Source organism: Podarcis liolepis, assembly GCF_965112155.1.
Source record: "Podarcis liolepis genome assembly, chromosome: 15".
Taxonomy (NCBI): Eukaryota; Metazoa; Chordata; class Lepidosauria; order Squamata; family Lacertidae; genus Podarcis; species Podarcis liolepis.
The window spans coordinates 18,033,170-18,052,032 of NC_139566.1; the positions used below are offsets into that span (position 1 = coordinate 18,033,170).

Below are 18,863 nucleotides of genomic sequence, written 5' to 3' on the forward strand. Positions count from 1 at the left end.
AAAATGCCAAAAGCTTAAGGGGTGGGGACAAGTAGTATTTAAAAGAATTACAGCCTCCCATTTTAAATGTGGAGAAGATTATGGAGGATATGTTAAACACGCAAACAAGTAGCAGTTATACAAATTATGCTAGGATCCCCCTTCCCCTTGTTAAGATTTTAAAAGCCCCTTGCAGTTTGATTTAAAACAGTTGCCTTTTCTGGAGTTTTCAGGCCACATAGCAACAAAAAATTAAGATGAAAATAGTAGACAGGTTTCTGCAAAACGCAATGAGGATTCGTGAATGCTGTGTTACAGAAGTGTTAGATGCAGGATTTTTTATTTTTTTTGTATTGAACCCTATTGGAATCTTGTACACAATAAAGGTTTGAGAATAGGGATATCAACAAATAATGATTTTTAGAACGCTGCTGTTAACAGCAAATGAACCCACACCTTCGCACCCGACTAAACAAGCCTTCTTGACCCATCTCCGGAACTCTCTGCTCTCGCCCAAAGCCAGCGCCGGGTGCCTATTCACGCCAGCCCGGAAGCACCGCGTTTAACCCGGAAGTGGAGCGCCGGTAACCAGGAAGTGCCACTCACCTGAGCCTCTGGCTCGCAGAGACGCCATTTTCTCAGCGTCCAGCCGCGTCCATGGGTTCGTCGAAGCGGCACCGGGAGCGGGGCGAGACCTCCGAAGAACCTCCGCCTCCTGCCTCCGGCACCGGTGGCACCGGGACCTCGTCGTCGTCGTCGTCCCGCCACCGCGAGCACAAGAAGCACAAGCATCGGAGCAGCGGCGGCGGCAGCAACAACGGGAGCGAGCGGCGGAGCAAGCGGAGCCGGAGCCGGGGCGAGCGGAGCAGCCGGCGGAGCGGCGGGGATGAGGCGGCCACCGCTACCGCCTCCTCCTCCTCTTCCCGGGGAAGCCGTGCTGCTGCTAGCGGGAGCCAGGAAGGCGAGGTGGGGAGGCGGATCAAGCGGGAGAAGCGCGACGAAGGATATGAAGCCGCCCAAAGCTCAGGTGGGGGAAAGTGGGCAGAGGGAAGGCGGGGGGGGGGGTCCGGCCCACCCCGATACTCAAACGGCAACGGGTTTTTTTTATTGTCGTTATTTGTTAAATGTGTTGGTCGCTTCTTTCCCGTCCCGCACTAAGGTAACTGAAAGTGACTTGAAATACATGAAGTATCACATACATTAAAAAAACACAGCCAAAACAAACAAAGAGAGGCTTCTTGTTTTTAAAAAGGTAGGATGGAAACATCTCACCCACCCACCCAAAGCCGCTGTAGATAATTGAAAGCCAAATGCCTGGGTTAATATGGATTGTATTCACCTGGTGCCCGAAGATATGTAGTGACGTCACCAGATGAGGGCCCCCCACTACATTTCACAGATGGGGAGCCGCCACTGGAAAGGCCCTGTTCTCATGCTGCCACCCTCCACACTTCCTAATGAGCAGATTAATGAAAAGGGGCCTCAGGTGAAGGTTGAAGGGTCCATTTTGGGGACCTTATATGCCACTCTTGAGTTCCTGGGGTGGAGGAATAGATATCTGAGCAGCCAAATAATAAGCAAGGCGATTCAAATGAACCAGTTTCCTTTACACCAGGGCCAATGATCATGTACTATGAACTGTAGCCTAATAACATCTGGATGCCACCATGAGGGCTATCACTGCTTTACACCCTGGGAAAGGGTGGGACAGGGGAGGAAGAGTAAGGCTGGAATCCTACTCATCTTTATCTGGGAGTAAATGCCACCAAATTCAGTGAGGAAAGACTTTAGCTCTGGTAGAGCATATGTTTTGCATGAAGAAAGATGAGCCAATGCAGCAGCCCAGGGCCCTCCAGATGTTTGGGTCTCCAACTCCCATTGTCCTGGTGGTATTGTAGTCCAAACCAACCAGGTTGGTGAAGGCTGCAATACAGTTTTCTGTATTCCTTTGTTCCAGCAGAGCCCACACCTTACAGATTCCAAGACTTCACTGGTAGAAAATAGGAATGTGCTTGGATCACTAAGCATCACTTCCTGAGCTAAATCCCTTCCCTAGTTACACACAATTAAAGGCTCTTCATTCCCTGTCAAGATGTACCTAGTGAAGTGGATTCCAATCCACAAAAACTAATAAGGGTAATGTGCTTGTTAATCTTTTAATGTGTCACAAAACCCTTGTGTTTGTTGCAGCAGACTTAATATGGCTTCTTCCTTGGAAGTCTGTAGCAATACAGTATTTACTCTGCAAGAACCCAGTCCTCAACTGATTTAAAAGCCAGGAGGGTGGGGGTTTAGGCCTTAGAAAAACATGGCACATTATCAGTTATTGGAGATATACCTTGAGTATTAATTGGGTCCCCGAGTCTGAATCCCTGGAAAGCCTTCTGTTCAGTGCAAGATGGACCGGTGGCCTGACCTGGCAAAAGGCAGCCTCCTGTGTTGTGGCCTAAAACTGATGTCATCTTTGATTATGGCTGCCTGGGGCTTATGGGAGTTGTAGTCCAAAATGTCTGGAGGACACCAGGTTGAGGAGGGCTATTTTATATCAATTCTGTGTTCTTGTAGATATATATCATGAGAATTCTTGTGCTTAATGATCAGGAAAGAGAATGACATGTTAGGTGTCCCTGTGTGCATTTGCATGGCTCTAAGAGGTTTCCCCTGACATTGAATTCAGGCAGACTGTGAGCCTGGATAGGGTCAGAGTTCCCTGTTGCAGCCATGCATGTGCTGGCTTAGAAAGAGGGTCATTTGAAATGAATTCTGGGGGACAGGAGTCAAGCAGGGAATGCATGGCTACAATCCTAAGCATGCTTTTCAGGGGTGTCTGTCCCACAGAGTACATTGCAATATTTAATAATACTTTTGGATAAAGAAGAGCAGCAGGAACATCTGAGGACCATAGAGATGACATTTTGCTCAAAGCCCCCGCTCCAGTTGTTAGTCACTAGCTCTGCTTCATTTTCTTAAATATGTTAAATGTTGTTTTAGTGTCAGCTGCATTGGAGCAGAGAACCTGTGAGCAGAGAACCTGTGAGGCCATTAAAACAATAGTCAGTCAGCTGACATCACTGGAATGGAAGGGGACATCAGCTGATGGGGGTGGGATTTGATTCTATGTTGGTTGTGAGCACAAGGCATGTACAGTGAAAGCTCAGTGCAGTGATGTGTGAAAGCCCTTTTGCAAACTGCCCCATGCTTGGGAGGTTCAAAGGGTAACGTAGTGTTGCTTGCAAAATGACTTTCAAACAGCCCCACACTGTTCTTTGAAGTCCTGACCACCTGGGCTTCAAAGCAGTGTGTCACTATGTTGTTGTTGTTGTTGTTGTTGTTTCACCTTGGTGCTGCTAGTGCAGCATTATCTCTCGAGGCAAATGGATGGCAACAACAAAATTAGTTATATTTATAAATCACCCTTCATCCAAGGATCACAGGGCGATTTAAAATATAGAAACACAAAAAGACATAACGTAATAGCAAACTAAACAATAACTCCCCACCCACCACCCCATGTAAATCCCACCCTGACTGCCTTTGAAGAAGTTTGGAATCTAAACATGGTGGGAGAAATGCAAGAACGCTCATAACTTGGACTAAATATTTTTTTCCGTTTTAACTAACCAAACTTCTCTCTGTCTTTATTCCCAAACAGTTGTCGGTCCAAAGTCTAGCTCGGGAGATGCTTCCCTCAGCATTGAGGAGACAAAGTGAGTGCGACAGAGCCTGATGTCTTTCTGTATCCCTGTAGCTTTGAAAATGCCTCCTGCTGTGATCTTTTGACAGCTGGCCCTGACTAATTAAAACTGGTGCATTTGAGAGCTGCTAACTCGGATTAAAATATGCGACTGGATTTGATAAGGGATACCAGCTGAAGGGAAGGAGGGAAATCACAAGCTCGGCAGAACAAAAAGGTTTATATGTTGATTAATGTACTGTAAGAATGATTGTGTAAAGAAAATAAAAAACATCATTGAAGGGGGGGGGGAAGAGAGCTGCTAACTTGGAGCTGGGCAGAAAACTCCCCAGAGTGATTTCTGAGAAGCAGAAAGTTGCTGCTTAGGCAATGGAGCCATTGTGACTTGTAGTGATTTGCTGAGCAGGGTTTGATATTTCTGCCTTTCTCTCGACAGCAAGCTTCGGGCTAAACTTGGGCTGAAGCCTTTGGAGATCAATTCTGTCAAAAAGGGTGAGTGATTCCGGTTTCTGTGCCACATGGCTTTATGGCCTCAGACTCCATTCAGAGAATAGCCCTTGGTGTTCCTCTGCTGCTGCTGTACCTTCCAGGATTCTTGCCTCCCCGCTGCTGGCTGCTAAAGCAAGAGGAAGCATGGCCTGCTGGTTAAAGGGGAACACTAGCCCACGTGCTGTGGCTCTGTTGGTTGCCCAGGCTTCTCACAGGTCCTAGAGTAGTGTAGTGGTTAGTGTGTTGGAGTAGGACCTGGGAGGCCAGAGTTCAAATCCCCGCTCAGCCATGAAGCTCACTGGGTGACCTTGGGCCAGTTACCGTCTCTAAGCCTAACCTCCCTCGCAAGGTGGTTGTGGGGATAAGATGAGGGGGAGAACCATGAACACATCATTGAACTTTTTGAAGAAAAAGGTGGGATAGAAATGCAATAAATAATTAGCTGAGCAAATAGGGTGGGGTGGGGAGGCTGTGGGGAGTGCTGAAGGTTCTCTCTGTCCCCCTGCCTTCATAGCCGAGTTCCTAGGCCTGCCTTTCTCAGAAATAAAACAAGGTGAAAGTAAAAGATGGTTGATCAATGCTTGTGGGGCTAGTGCTTGGGGGATTTTCTCTGCCTCCTTAGTTGCTGTCTAGGGCCTAGATCCGGGGGTGGGGGTGAGCATCTGTACCTGGAACCAGACAAAGGGAGTCTTTCCCTGTTTGCCCTGCCAGTGCTTTTGATACCATGGTCTCCTTAAGGGATGTGACTTGGAAGCTCCATTTTAAGGTGGTTCTCGTCTTCCTTGAATAGCCAGTACATCCTGAAGTGCAATTTACCATCTCAGGGTCGAGTAAGCCTTAGCTACTGGGGGCTCAGAATTTGTGTACTGCTGCGAACCCAGTGGACTCTTGTAAGAAGAGGTTTCCTCCATCCTAGTCCAGTTACCTATTTTTAAAAAGAGATGACCGAGGAGCTGTACTGTTTCTAAGGCAGCCATCTTCCCATCCTCCATGGCCCTTTGATAACCTCAGGTTTTTTTCGCCCTGCAGAAACTGGCAGCAAGGAGGACCCTGTGGCAGCTGAGGTCATCAATCCAATAGTGTTGAAGCAGAGAGAGGAGATCCGGGAGAAGCTCGCTGCTGCCAAGGAAAAGAGGCTCCTGAACCAGAAACTAGGGTACCATTTTCAGCTGCTCTATCTAAATCAAAGATGTACCGTGTTTTTCGCCCCATAAGACGCACCGGCCCATAAGACGCACCTAGTTTTTTGGGGGGGAAATAAAGGGGAAAAAATTTATTTCCCCCCCAGGTGCGCTGCGCTACACCAGGAGCTTGGGGCGTGCGGAGCTCAGCGCGCCCCAAGCTTCTGCATGCGCGCAAGCAGTCCGCTAGCCCTGGGAGAGCCGCGGGGCTCTCCCAGGGCTAGCGGATCGCTGCGCTACACCAGGAGCTTGGGGCGTGCTGAGCTCAGCGCGCCCCAAGCTTCTGCGTGCGCGCAAGCAGTCCGCTAGCCTTGGGAGAGCCGCGGGGCTCTCCCAGGGCTAGCGGATCGCTGCGCTACACCAGGAGCTTGGAGCGTGCTGAGCTCAGCGCGCCCCAAGCTTCTAGGTGCGCGCAAGCAGTCCGCTAGCCTTGGGAGAGCCGCGGGGCTCTCCCAGGGCTAGCGGATCGCTGCGCTACAACAGGAGCTTGGGGCGTGCTGAGCTCAGCGCGCCCCAAGCTTCTGCGTGCGCGCAAGCAGTCCGCTAGCCTTGGGAGAGCCGCGGGGCTCTCCCAGGGCTAGCGGATCGCTGCGCTACACCAGGAGCTTGGGGCGTGCTGAGCTCAGCGCGCCCCAAGCTTCTGCGTGCGCGCAAGCAGTCCGCTAGCCTTGGGAGAGCCACGGGGCTCTCCCAGGGCTAGCGGATCGCTGCGCTACACCAGGAGCTTGGGGCGTGCTGAGCTCAGCGCGCCCCAAGCTTCTGCGTGCGCGCAAGCAGTCCGCTAGCCCTGGGAGAGCCGCGCGGCTCTCCCAAGGCTAGCGGACTGCTTGCGCGCACCTAGAAGCACAGGCTGCCGCCCCAAGCCTCGCGCACCCGGTGGGACCTCCTGCCGGGAGCGCGAGGCTTGCTGACACTCGCCCGAAGCAGGGGGAGCCCTCCGGAGGGCTCCCCGTGCTTCGGGTGACAGGCTGCCGCCCCAAGCCTCGTGCACCCGGTGGGACCTCCTGCCGGGTGCGCGAGGCTTGCAGACACTCGCCCGAAGCAGGGGGAGCCCTCCGGAGGGCTCCCCGTGCTTCGGGCGACAGGCTGCCGCCCCAAGCCTCGCGCACCCGGTGGGACCTCCTGCAGGGTGCGCGAGGCTTGCAGACACTCGCCCGAAGCAGGGGGAGCCCTCCGGAGGGCTCCCCGTGCTTCGGGCGACAGGCTGCGGCCCCAAGCCTCGCGCACCCGGTGGGACCTCCTGCCGGGCGCGCGAGGCTTGCAGGCATTTGCCCCATAAGACGCACCCCGATTTCCCCTTCATTTTTGGAGGGGAAAAAGTGCGTCTTATGGGGCGAAAAATACGGTAACTGTATGTGTGTATGACTTCAACTCCCATCATCCTAATCACTCACCATATTGGCCAGGGCTGCTGGGAGCTGGAGTCCCGCAGCCTTTGGAGGGCACCATTTTGCCCTACCTGGTTATTCTGCCCTCAGTTTTTTCTGGGGAGGGATATCTCTGCTTTTGTCTGGAAAGGGACATCTCCTTTGAGGCACTGGCCTGGATCTCCTACTCTGATCCACTAGCAGGTCAGGTTTCCAGCTTGGCTGACTCCTTCTCCAGTGGTTGGCAATTTCGTCATTTAAGCTGCTTTTCTGAGTTATTTAGTTGTTTAATATATTTGTATCCTGCTTTAACTGGAAATTACTTGATGGCAACTTATTAACTAACAGCTTTTAAAACTAATGCAAAAATAATTAACAGTTAGCCAACTCTGTGCAGGTGGATGCAGCTGTAGTAAAGTGAGCGGAAAGTCTCAACAATCAGCACACTAAATAAAGAGACTTTAGAAGAATTGTATCTATTGTATATAATGCTAATACATGAAATCAACAGCACAAGCATTTTACAAACACACAAAATCCCAAATGAATACGATGAACCACCTGTTTAAAAAACCCCAGTAAGTTTCACTGAGGAGTCTTTCTGAGATCAAGCAGCAGATTGATAGCTTTTTGGTTCCTCAGGAAAAGTTCTTCATCAGATTCCAGCTTGAATCAGTAAGTCCTTCTGTGGTGAATCAGTAAGTCCTTCTGATGGCTGCAGTTCTCCAAACTTGCCATGTCATTTAAAAATTAATAATAATCAATGGCTTCTTATTACTAACTGTGGTTCTTGTTACTGAACTGAAGTCATTTTGGGGGCTTATGAAATGAAGACTGTTTTTCAGGCAGATTATACTTTATACAGAAATGCAGTTGGTAACAATAAAGAAGGTCTCTGCCTAGCACTTAAAGGAAAGTTGGCTGGGTTTTCACTCTGTTCTAGGTTTGTGAAGTCCCCTAGCTGACTTAGCTCATTGTTCTCCTTTAATCTTTTCTTAACGCCACATTCCTCCAAGTCCTCTTCTTGCCCTCCTGTTCCACCCTGTCTTTGGTGAAAACTTAGGGTCTCATTCAAATCTTTGGGGTGACTGGGGAATCCTTGGGGTGATCATCTTTGAGCAGGGTGTTCTTCTTTTTTCCTGCCCTCAGGAAGATCAAGTCGCTTGGTGAAGATGACCCCTGGCTCGATGACACCGCTGCCTGGATTGAAAGAAGTCGGAAGCTGCAGCTGGAGAAGGATATGGCTGAGAAGAGGGTTGGTATTGCCCCCTTTGAGACCCTGGAGAGCTGACTGTACTTTGACGGGAGGTGGGGGCGGGGAGCCTGTTGTACCATTCAATGCCTGTGCCATCCTTCACGAAATTTGGCAGACAGTATTCTGTCCTGCATTCCTGGCATGGTGGAGAGAGGGAGCCAGTTCACCAGTCCTTAATGCTAACTGCTTTCCTCCATGCATTTGCTTTGCCCAAACCACTGGACATGTACTTCCTCTACCTCTACACCTTCCTTTCCTCTCAGTGTGTCCTATCTAGAGCTGTACTCCATGTTTTGTATTCTTTCCTTCCTTGCAACAGGCCAAGCTCTTGGAAGAGATGGATCAGGAGTTTGGTGTCAGCAGCCTCGTGGAGGAGGAATTTGGGCAGAATAAGAAGGTGAGGAGAGCAATCCCACAAGCTCACAGACATGAGTTGGGTTCATGTCCCAACAGAGCATCCCATCAAAGGGATAGAATCTTCAGTTATAATAATAGAATTGTAGGAAACATGATGATTGCCTTAGCTGTTCTGATGCCTGCTTTTAATCCTCTTCCCTGCAGGTGAGCTACAGCTCACGGGATTTGAAGGGTCTGACAGTAGAGCACACCATTGATTCCTTCCAGGAAGGGAAGACGGTCATCCTGACGCTCAAGGACAAAGGTGGGGGGACAGAGATTGCAACACTCTTGGCGTGTCCTCTGGCTTTTCCATCCAGTGACCAGGTTGCAGGCTGCAACTCTTGCTCCCACACTTGTACACATGCAGTCACATACAGACTCTCTCTCTCACTCTCATGCAGGGACACAAACACTCTTTCAGCATTTCCATCTCCCCCTACCCAACCTCTGGGGTGCATGGAAACGGGGGGGAATTCAACATCCACACCCTGTTCTGGGGGGTTCTCCTGACCTTCCCCCAAGCCAATTTCGGGAGGGGGCATGGGGAGGGGGAAGCCCTGTTTTGCTAGCAGAAGTCCATTTGAGATTTATTCTACATATTCAATATGTTCAAAGTAAAAGGCGTTTCCACCCTTCTGCGCTTTCCCCTTGCCCTCCCTGCCAGAGATGGACCTTTGGGGTCTTTCCAATGGGAGGAGATCTCTGAACGGGCAGCAGTAAAGAGCATGGCAAGCAGGTCCATATGTACAAGGGGAGGGTCAAGGTCGGCGTCCAATGAGACATGGTTCGGGTTCAACAATTGGTCAGTAGCATTAGAAAGAGTTGTGTTGTGAAGTGGCTGACTTCACGCTGACTGCCAGCTTCCTTTTAGGAGTCTTGGAGGAGGAGGGCGGCGATGTGCTGGTGAACGTCAACATAGTGGACAATGAGAAAGCCAAGAAGAACGTGGAGCTGCGCAAGAAGAAGCCAGAATACAAGCCCTATGAGGAAGAGGAGAGCGTGGACGACATGGTGCTCGTAAGGGAGCTTCCTTGTTTTGTTGTTTATGGGAGGGAACCAGGCAGAATATACAGAATAAAGCATTGGGATAGAAAAATAGGCGTGGCATGGCAGCAGTGGATAGAGCTGTCCCGGAGCTGTTTTGGGCTGCAGCTTGCATCAGCCCCAGGCAGCACAACTGTATGGGACCTGGAAGCCCAAAACATACAGAGGGCACCAGGTTTGGGTACAGATATATATTTCCCTCCCTCTGTAGTAGCTCAGGTTGCCCAAGGAGAGCATCTACAGCCCACAGCCGTATATCAGGACGAAGAGGTCAGGCTCAAGTGTTGGGAGGAAGTGACTTGCTGGCAGGCTTGGGAGATTTCAAGTGTTGCTGCTCTTAAGCCTCGGCTTTGCCCACCAGCCCCTTCTTGTTCCAGGCCCCTGGAGCTCCTCTCACATTGGTGATTCCCCCTCCTCTCCTCTGATCCCTTCTTTTTTCTCTCTCCCCAGTACAAGCACAAGAGTGTCCTGTCCAAGTACGATGAAGAGATCGAAGGGGAGAAGAAGAAGTCCTTCAAGCTGGACTCGGTGGGGATGGCGGACGGGTCTTGGGAGCGGGAGCTGCAGCAGATCCGGGACAGCCTACACAACCGGGCTCAGACCCTGGATGTGCCGGGCCTCCGCCTGGCTTCAGAGTACTTCTCGCCAGAGGAGATGGTAAGGCAGGGATCCTCTATCTTCATGTGGTTCTTGGGGGTTCCTTGAGAGTTTTTGTCCACAGCTCTTAGTCCTAGGAACTTAGGCTGGAGGAAAGAGCAGGTGTCCTGGACCCTGGAAGATTAGAGGCAAGGGGGAAAGTTCCTGTTGTGAGAAAAGTCAAGAGGGAGGTCTCGACAGGCTGTCAGCAGCAGGGCACAAGAATGGAGGAACATCAGGAAGCCTTTGGAGTGGGGAGGTTGTCTCTTCTGAGTCTCCTTCCCTTAGCTCTGACCTTTGCAGTGGGAAGGGATGAATGAATGGTTTGTTGCAGTCAGAAATTGCAAATGCATCCTCCATTTCTGGACACCAGTCCATAGAATTGTAGAGTTGGAAGAGACCCAAAGTTTCACCACTGCAGTGCAGGAATCACAGCTAAATAATCTCTGAAAGATGGCCATCCAACCTCTGCTTAAAAGCCTTTGGAGGTAGTCCATTCCCATTGTCAAACATCTCTTACCATCAGAAATTTCTTCCTAATGTTTAGTCAGTATCCCCTTCGAATCTACTGGTTTGGGTCCTTCCCTCCAGAGACACAGAAAGCAAGCTGGTTCCATGATATTTGAAGGTGGCTATCCTATCTCCTCTCATTCTCCTCTGCTCCAGGCTAAACATCCCCAGCTCCCTCAACCATTCCTCATAAGACTTTGTTTCCAGGCCCTTGGATCATCTTGGTCACAAAACCTCTTCACACGTTCCAAGCTTTGCATTCAACTGCATCAAATATTCACGTCCATATAAATGGCCTGCCTTCCTCCACACCATGTGGCAAACTCCTTTCCTAAGGAAACTGAGCTCTTTCCCCTTGGGAGCTTAGCCCAAAATTCAAGATGGGAATGCCAGAAGCATGTTGGACCCAAGGACTTCGCTTTATAGCCTTGAGTAGCAGAAGGCCTTTGGGGTGGGAGAGTCTTGTATGGGTGCAGGAGGGCAGGCCGGCAGTTCTCCCAGAGGCCTGGGCTTGCTTTTTGATGCTTCTGCTCCTTGCCATAGAACGTCACTTTCAAGAAGACAAAGCGACGGGTGAAGAAGATCCGCAAGAAGGAGAAGCCAGTGAAGGCCGATGATCTCCTGCCACTGAGCAGCATGGACAGCGAGAGGGACTTTGGCTCCAGGTAACAGGGGCAGAATGGGGCTGGCTGAGCAGGGGAGGGGCTGCAGAAGTATTCCGTGGCCCTTGAGTGCTGCTTCCCACCTCGCGTGTTACCTCAGTTGGTGAGCAGGCAGGGGGTTTATCCCTCCTAGACCCCTCTACCCAAGAAGTGTCTCCGTGCTAGGTCTGGGGTGCCACAGCTTGTGATTGCATCACCTCTGGTGCAGAGAACTTCTTCCTGTGCTCAATGTCTCCCCTGCAATGGCTCTCTAGGGCTCGTGGCCGGGGGAGGAGGAGGAAGACTGCCGTGGTAGAGGAAGAAGAGGAGGAGGAGGATGGTGAGGGCTACACGGAATATGCCAGGAATGGAGCTTCAGAGCAGTTGCCCCAGTCAGACGACATTCGGGTGGAGAGAATGGAGATCAGCAGTGAAGATGGTGAGTCTGCTTGGGGATGATTGGGTGGCCGAAGGAGAGGGGGTTAGAGGCATTCTCAAAGGAAAGTGCATAAAGGATTGGCTGAAGGTGTCTGTGTTTTATTTTCTTCATTTTAGACCTGTGGTGTTTTTTTTTACACAATTGAAAAACCTCTGTACCGTCATACCTTGGTTTTCGAACAGCTTAGTTATCAAATATTTTGGCTCCCAAACGCCACAAACCCAGAAGTGAGTGTTCCGGTTTGCGAACTATTTTTGGAAGCTGAACCTCCAATGGAGCTTCTGCGGCTTCCAGTTGGCTGCAGGAGCTTCCTGCAGCCAATCAGAAGCCGCGCTTTGGTTTTCGAACGTTGTGGAAGTCGAACGAACTGCCGGAATGGATTCCGTTTGACTTCCAATGGTGTTTGGGTTGATTTACAACAGGGATGGAGAACCTGTTTCAGGTAGAGGGCCACATTCCCTTGGCCTTATCTGCCCCATAAACTGAAACACTGGCTCTGGCTTAGCCTGCCTTAACCTTGCTCACTTCAGAGGTTTTGGACTACCAGCTACAGTTAGCCCCGGCCAACACAGTTTTGCTGATGGGAGCAATTTTATAACCTATCTTGTTATATAGTATTTTATGTATAGTTACTTTTCTGTTATTTTTATTTATTATAGTCTAATAATTATTTGTTGCAATTGTTGAGAGTGAATTTTGATTTAATTATAATTTTTGGATACCGTACTTGAAGGTCCATCTTATTATGCAGGCTACTCCACATTTACGTGGGGGCTGCCCCATACTGCCCCTGCTCCATTCCTCTCCCCCCCCCCCCGTTCCAGCCCTGCCCCCTTGTGGTGGCGAAAACGGCACAGGCATTAGTGGTTCACGCGCAAATAGGGAGTTACCTGTATTCTAAATGGATTATTGAATACTACATTATTTGATAGGTTCTTGTAAAATCGTTTTTTCCCATTATGATTTATTTGCATTGGGTTGGATTGTTCTAGGATGTGTGCTCTTTCTTTTTACATTTTGTTTCAACAGGCTTGTAAACTGTGTTGTGTATAACAGCAGTGTAGAAAGGTGCCATACAAATTAAAAGTGAAATGAAAATGAAAGGGGGAGTTGGTAGTCCAAAATATTTGGAGGGTGCGAGGTTGGGGGAAGGCTGAACCTAGAAACTTGGGGGTGAGGGTTAAAGGCCACGGTCCATTGGGAGGCAGATCTTTCTGAGCGCAAGGGTGGGGAATCCAGGGTGAAACACTGGAAATACAGTGGTGCCCCGCAAGACGAATGCCTCGCAAGACGGAAAACCCGCTAGACGAAAGGGTTTTCCGTTTTTGAGCTGCTTCGCAAGATGATTTTCTCTATGGGCTTGCTTTGCAAGACGAAAACGTCTTGCGAGTGTTCCGATTTTTCCCCGCTTTCCCCCCCTTTTTCTAAGCCGCTAAGCCGCTAATAGCCTTTTAGCCACTAATCCGCTAAGCCTTTAATAGCCGCTAAACTGCTAATAGTGCTAATCCGCTAATAGGGTTGCTTCGCAAGACAGAAAAACCGCTAGACGAAGAGACTCGCGGAACAGATTATTTTCGTCTTGCGAGGCACCACTGTAAGACCTTTTCGCCTCCTTTTCTCCCCCTCTTTCTGGCAGAAGACGCTCTTGCAGGCCCTGACTCTCCTGCTGCCCTGGAGGAGGATGAGGCGGAACTGGAGCTGCAGAAGCAGCTGGAAAAGGGGCGGAAGCTGCGGCAGATCCAGCAGCTGAAGGACAGTGGGGAGAAGGTGAGGAAATGGAGGGGATCCAGCTGCCACAGAGGCTGACCTTGTAAAGCGGCAAGAGGTTCTCCTTGGCACCTCAAGGGCAAGGAGAAGTGCGGGTGCCATGGGGCCTGGGTAGCCACCAAATATACTCTGCATCAGCTTCTGAGACCATCTCCTGAAGGTCGTTTTTAAAAATATATATATATAATTTCAGAACAAACACAGAAAAAAAAATACTGTATTTGGAACTCAGAAACTTCAGTCCTGCCACCTTTTCTGGAGAGCTTAATGCTGCCGGAACATCCAAAGCATTCTCATTTTACTTTATCGGGGAGCTTTTAATGTTTGATGTATTGTGTATTTTCTTACATTCTGTTGGAAGCTGCCGAGTGGCTGGGGCTACCCAGTCTGATGGGTGGGGTACAAGTAATAAGTTGTTGTTGTTGTTGTTAGGATTCAATGCATGCATATAACTATCAGGCCAAACAGATTTGTGCTTGATTGGAAGCAGTGTATTGTTTATTTTGTTTATTTATGGCTTTTACGTGCCACCGTTTTCTCCAAGGAGCTCATTGTGGTGTATGTGTTTTTCCCCTTCCTCGTGTAATCCCCACAACAACCCTACGAGGTAGGGTAGGCCGTGAGGTAGTGACTGAGCTCAAGGTCAACCAGTGAGCTTTATTGCCAAGTGTGGATCCCTGGTCGCCCAGGCCCTGTTCCGACATTAACCACTGCACTATAGTCAGTGCCCCCACAAATGGATCTCACTTTCTTCCATCCCTAAGTACTCTCCCATTTTCCAGGCAGCCTCCTGGAGGCCTTTGGACCCTAGCTAGCTCTTCTTCAGTGTTACTAACCCTCCCCTGCCTGTCAACTTTTCAGGTCATAGAAATAGTGAAGAAGCTGGAGACCAGCCGAAGCCAAGAGGACGACGATGAGCTGGAGCGGAAGGGGGCCATAGTCTTCAACGCCACCTCCGAGTTCTGCCGCACACTGGGCGAGATCCCCACCTACGGGCTGGCCGGCAACCGCGAGGACCAGGAAGAGCTCATGGTAATAAGCCCCTAAGGGATGCTGGCCTGGTCAGTGCAGATGAGACCCAAGTGGAATTGCTAACCAGCACCCCGCTACCAGTATTGTGTTCCAAGAAGCAGCTCTCCGGTGTAGCCATGGCTCTTCACACAGTGCAGCGTTAATTTCTGGAACTCACTGCTGCGAGATAGTTTTCATTTATTCCATAAAATGTACGCACCGCTTGATTATAAAAAAAGGGGCAGGGGAATCCTCAAAGGAGTGAATGCGGAAGTGTGGTCTAACCTGGTTTTAGTTCATTGCTGGTTTTCATTATTATTTCAGTGTTTTAAATAGCTCTGTTTAACTGTTTTTATAGGTATTGTTATGTTCTCTTTGTAACTGCTTTGAGGGTTTTTTAAACAATCAAACTGTATATACATTTTATGAAATTAAATAAATTAAAGTGTGACGGATGACCATAACATGGGAAGTTGCCTTAGAGTGAGTCCATCTAGTACTGTCCACACTGATCAGCAGCAGCTCTTCAGGATTTCTGCTAGGGGAGGGGTCTCTCTTCCAGCTCTACCTAGAGATGCCATTGGGGTTTTGACCCTTCTGCATTCCAAGCAGTTGCTCTTCCCCTGGCTTGTAACACAGTCTCCTCCTCCTCCTCCCTTTATCCCTTCTCAGGATTTTGAGCGAGATGACGAGAGGTCAGCAAACGGGGGCTCAGACTCAGACGGGGAGGAGAACATCGGCTGGAGCACTGTCAATCTGGATGAGGAGAAACAGCAACAGGATGTGAGTTTGCCTTTTGTGTGTGTGTTTGGGGGGGGGGGTTCCAGGCTGGCACTCTAAGATTCTTTGGCAGCCACTTTAGGACTGGCATCCCTTCCCCTTCTTGCCAGCAGCGGCAGTGAGCCCAGAGGCCTTGACAATATATAGAATATAAAATCTCCAACCCAGTTCATGAATTTAAAGAAAAGCTAGATATGAAATCATAGAACCACCGGCAGTAACCGTGTACACCATCCTGCAGGGGTAACAAAACATTGGGGTTTAGATATATAATACATTATAATTCCTGATACAGCCACGTTTCTAAGCTGCCAGTGCAGATGTAGCTACCAAGCGTATAATGTGCAGTTGTCCATCAGCTTAGAAGTTCGGTGATTACTTCTTGAAGTTACTGATCTGGATACAACTGAGGATCAGGTGAGAGGAATTTCCCTGTGGGCTCCAAATTCAAAGGAGAGAACAGCAAACAGTGCATGGTGTCTTCAGTTGGATTCCACTAAGACATACATTTCCTTTCTGTAACTGGGATTCCAAGGGATCTCCCACCTAAATGTGCTGAAGGCATCTGCTGGAGCCTAAATTCCAGTGGGTCAGTACAAGCGGGGTGAACTGAGCGTGATTCCTTCCCCCTTCTTTCATTTGATATGCAGTTCTCAGCATCCTCCACCACCATCTTGGACGAGGAGCCCATTGTGAACCGGGGCCTGGCGGCTGCTCTTATGCTCTGCCAAAACAAAGGTAAGGCCGGGGTGTGTGTGTGTGTGTGTGTGTGTGTGTGTGTGTGTGTATGAAGGGTGAGGGGTTGGCCAGAGCCTTCCTGCTACCTGCAGGCCTGTGTGTAGGTCAGTCTTCCTTTGGTGTCGAGAAGGGGGCTCCATCTGCATTCCGTGTCCGCTGGCACTCTTCCTCCAAGAGGGCTGCATGAGTAGGATATTGCAAGTCCATTTTCTTTCTCTCTCCTTCTCCTCACCAGGCTTGCTGGAGACTACCGTACAGAAGGTGGCAAGAGTGAAGGCACCCAATAAGTCTCTGCCATCGGCAGTCTACTGCATTGAGGACAAAATGTGAGTGGCTTGGTGGGTGGGGGAAGGAGCTCCTGGCTCTCCAGTGCCAAATCAGGCAGGCAGAGATAGCCTGGGTCAGGAAATTTCTAGACATGGCAAAACCAGCAGAGCTTAATAATAATAATAATAATAATAATAATAATAATAATAATAATAATAATATAATTTATTATTTATACCCCGCCCATCTGGCTGGGCTTCCCCAGCCACTGTGGGCGGCTTCCAAAAAAAATTATTAAAATACTGTACTACATCAAACATTAAAAGCCGCCCGAAAAGTCTGGTAGTTGTTGTTCTCTTTGACATCTGGTGGGAGGGCATTCCACAGGGAGGGCGCCACTACCGAGCTGAAGACTCTGTATTTGCCAGGCTGGGCCAGTGAGGTTAAGGCTGCTCTGTTCCCTCCTCCTCCTTACAGGGCCATTGATGACAAATACAGCCGGCGTGAAGAATACCGGGGCTTCACTCAGGACTTCAAGGAGAAAGACGGTTACAAGCCAGATGTGAAAATAGAATATGTAGATGAGACTGGGCGCAAACTCACACCCAAAGAGGTACCAATAGGCAGGGCTATCAGCCCTCTTCTGGTATGATAGATGGCTTATATTGTGGTATACTATGCATATGGTATAATAATACCAAGCAAGGCAGTTTTAACGGAGCAGCTTCCTCACTTCCAGGAGGGAGTAACTGGTTCTCAATAGGGCAGCTGCCTGATAAAATAATTTTTGGTGTGTTGGCTGGTTAGTGGAAGCTGCTGTCCAGAACATCTGGGTGGGGGGGCTGGTTGGGCAAGGCTGGCTCAGTCTCAACAAATAGGCATCTGTGGTCCTCGTTCTCAGCCTTGGTCTGCTTGAGGTGCGGCAGCCAACCCAGCTGAAGCTGTTTAACCCTCCGGTCTTCTTCTTGCTCCAGGCGTTCCGACAGCTCTCTCACCGTTTTCACGGGAAGGGCTCTGGGAAGATGAAGACCGAGCGGCGCATGAAGAAACTAGATGAGGAGGCGGTGAGTGAAGGGAGAGGGAGGCACTGGCCAGTTCCAGTAGCGTGGAGAATCTGAGACCATCCCACTTGCCTGTTCCCCAAAATGATTGGTCTCTCCAGGGCCTGCTTAAGTGTGGCACCCATTTCCCCTTTCAGGAGGGGTAGCTTTTGACCAGCCGTTGAAATGTGCCTCTTTACATTACTGTGTGAGACATCAACTAGGGAGAGGAATTATGCAGAGGGCAGGAGTACAGGGATGGTGAGGGAAGTGGTCCTGATTGGATCTGTCTCCTCTTCCTCCAGCTCTTGAAAAAGATGAGCTCCAGCGACACCCCTCTGGGCACGGTGGCTTTGCTGCAGGAGAAGCAGAAGGCCCAGAAGACTCCTTACATTGTGCTCAGTGGCAGCGGGAAGAGCATGAATGCGTAAGGAATTGCAGGGGGAGGGGATGTCTTGGGGCTGGTGTGAGAGAGGGGTGCCAGGTGGGGATCCTTCCTGCTAAGGAGAAGGGAGGCAGCCTTCTCTGTGGGCGACTCTGCAGCTGACTGTTTGGCTCACCTGTCTGCCTTGATAAAGTCCTGAAAAGATCTCCATAAGTCACTCTCAAGCAGCCAGTCCTCACAAAAGTTTGCCAATCACATCGGCAGAGAGTGGGGCAGTACTAAATGCTCATGGTGTGCTGTGCACCCTAAGCCACCTGTACAAGGAAGCGTGTGGCTGAGTCTTGAAGCAGATGGATTCTGGCTTCGTAGCTGCTGTTTCCACCCCTTTCATTTTCCCTGCTAGGGGAGAGGAGCTAAGAGCTTCTCATTCTCTGGAGGAGTGGGCAGGTGGCGTCTCTCTTGCTTGCTGCATCCAGGCCCTTTGCTAACTGGTTATTCTCTCTCTTCCCCCTCCACAGAAACACCATCACCAAATAAAGGTCTTTGCTTTCTGCATCGGAGAGAAATGTTTGCTCAGGATTCTGCGGAGCAGTACTGTGGTCGGGGTCCCCGCAGAGGGCCTAGGTCCATTGCTTCCTGAAGGAAACGTGTTCATCATGTCCCTTCCCCACTTTGAAATATGGGGAGGGGTGTATATAGTTGTGGAGCTGAGTTTTTAGCACCATTTTTTTGTATCTATATATGTGAAACCAAATAGCTTAAGTAAAAGTAACTGCTTCCTCACTCATTGTTGAGCCTCTTCCTTCTACTGTCCCGGTATGAACAAGAGTTTAAAATGCTGTGTTTGGTGGCTGATGAAATGGGAAGAACACACTGGGCTACATATAATCTTCTCTATCACTTCAGATTGCAGCTAAGAGGCTCATGGGACTGACGGCTCCTTGCGCATTCCCTGCATATAGAAAATTGGCTTAGTCAGGGAATGTCCAGTAAGCCTCCACTTGAAATGGTACAAACTTCAGCAACTTTGGTTCCATCTAAAGCTGTTTGGCAGCAGAGGGCAGGAGAACAAGGGGGCCTGCTATGCGTGCAGAAAACCTTCAGGTTCTCTCCCAAACAGGACTGAGAAAGAGCTGCAGCTGCTCTGCAACTCATCCAAAAGCTACATAATCCCCCCCCCCCAAGTGTGGTCATACATGGAATGTATAGGGGCATTATGATAGTGGCAGTTTGTTTCATTT

The 18,863-nt window shown here is 49.7% G+C and overlaps 1 protein-coding gene across 2 annotated transcripts; it reads left to right on the plus strand.

The window, feature by feature from the left end:
• The first annotated feature begins 553 nt into the window (after nucleotides 1-553).
• On the plus strand, nucleotides 554-18,405 carry SART1 (spliceosome associated factor 1, recruiter of U4/U6.U5 tri-snRNP). Of its 2 annotated transcripts, XM_083478180.1 has the most exons (20): nucleotides 554-1,006; nucleotides 3,632-3,686; nucleotides 4,110-4,165; nucleotides 5,192-5,318; nucleotides 7,860-7,965; nucleotides 8,285-8,362; nucleotides 8,527-8,626; nucleotides 9,236-9,381; nucleotides 9,859-10,065; nucleotides 11,098-11,219; nucleotides 11,471-11,634; nucleotides 13,271-13,401; nucleotides 14,263-14,433; nucleotides 15,085-15,195; nucleotides 15,843-15,930; nucleotides 16,166-16,256; nucleotides 16,675-16,810; nucleotides 17,172-17,261; nucleotides 17,543-17,664; nucleotides 18,141-18,405. In XM_083478180.1, exons 1-20 carry the CDS (start codon nucleotides 637-639, stop codon nucleotides 18,157-18,159), a joined length of 2,490 nt encoding a protein of 829 aa, XP_083334306.1. In that variant the 5' UTR covers nucleotides 554-636; the 3' UTR covers nucleotides 18,160-18,405. The 2 variants fall into 2 exon arrangements, with proteins under 2 accessions (XP_083334306.1, XP_083334307.1); XM_083478181.1 differs by lacking the exons at nucleotides 16,166-16,256; nucleotides 16,675-16,810; nucleotides 17,172-17,261; nucleotides 17,543-17,664; nucleotides 18,141-18,405 and adding an exon at nucleotides 15,986-16,049 and having other exon boundaries at nucleotides 15,843-15,955.
• The last annotated feature ends 458 nt before the right edge of the window (nucleotides 18,406-18,863 follow it).

Bases quoted from the DNA above. Each gene is read 5' to 3' on its own strand.
- SART1 (XM_083478180.1), top strand. From the start codon at position 637: ATGGGTTCGTCGAAGCGGCACCGGGAGCGGGGCGAGACCTCCGAAGAA. The intron at 1,007-3,631 runs GTGGGGGAAAGT...ATTCCCAAACAG, and splicing joins TGAAGCCGCCCAAAGCTCAG to TTGTCGGTCCAAAGTCTAGC. The intron at 16,811-17,171 runs GTACCAATAGGC...TTCTTGCTCCAG, and splicing joins GCAAACTCACACCCAAAGAG to GCGTTCCGACAGCTCTCTCA.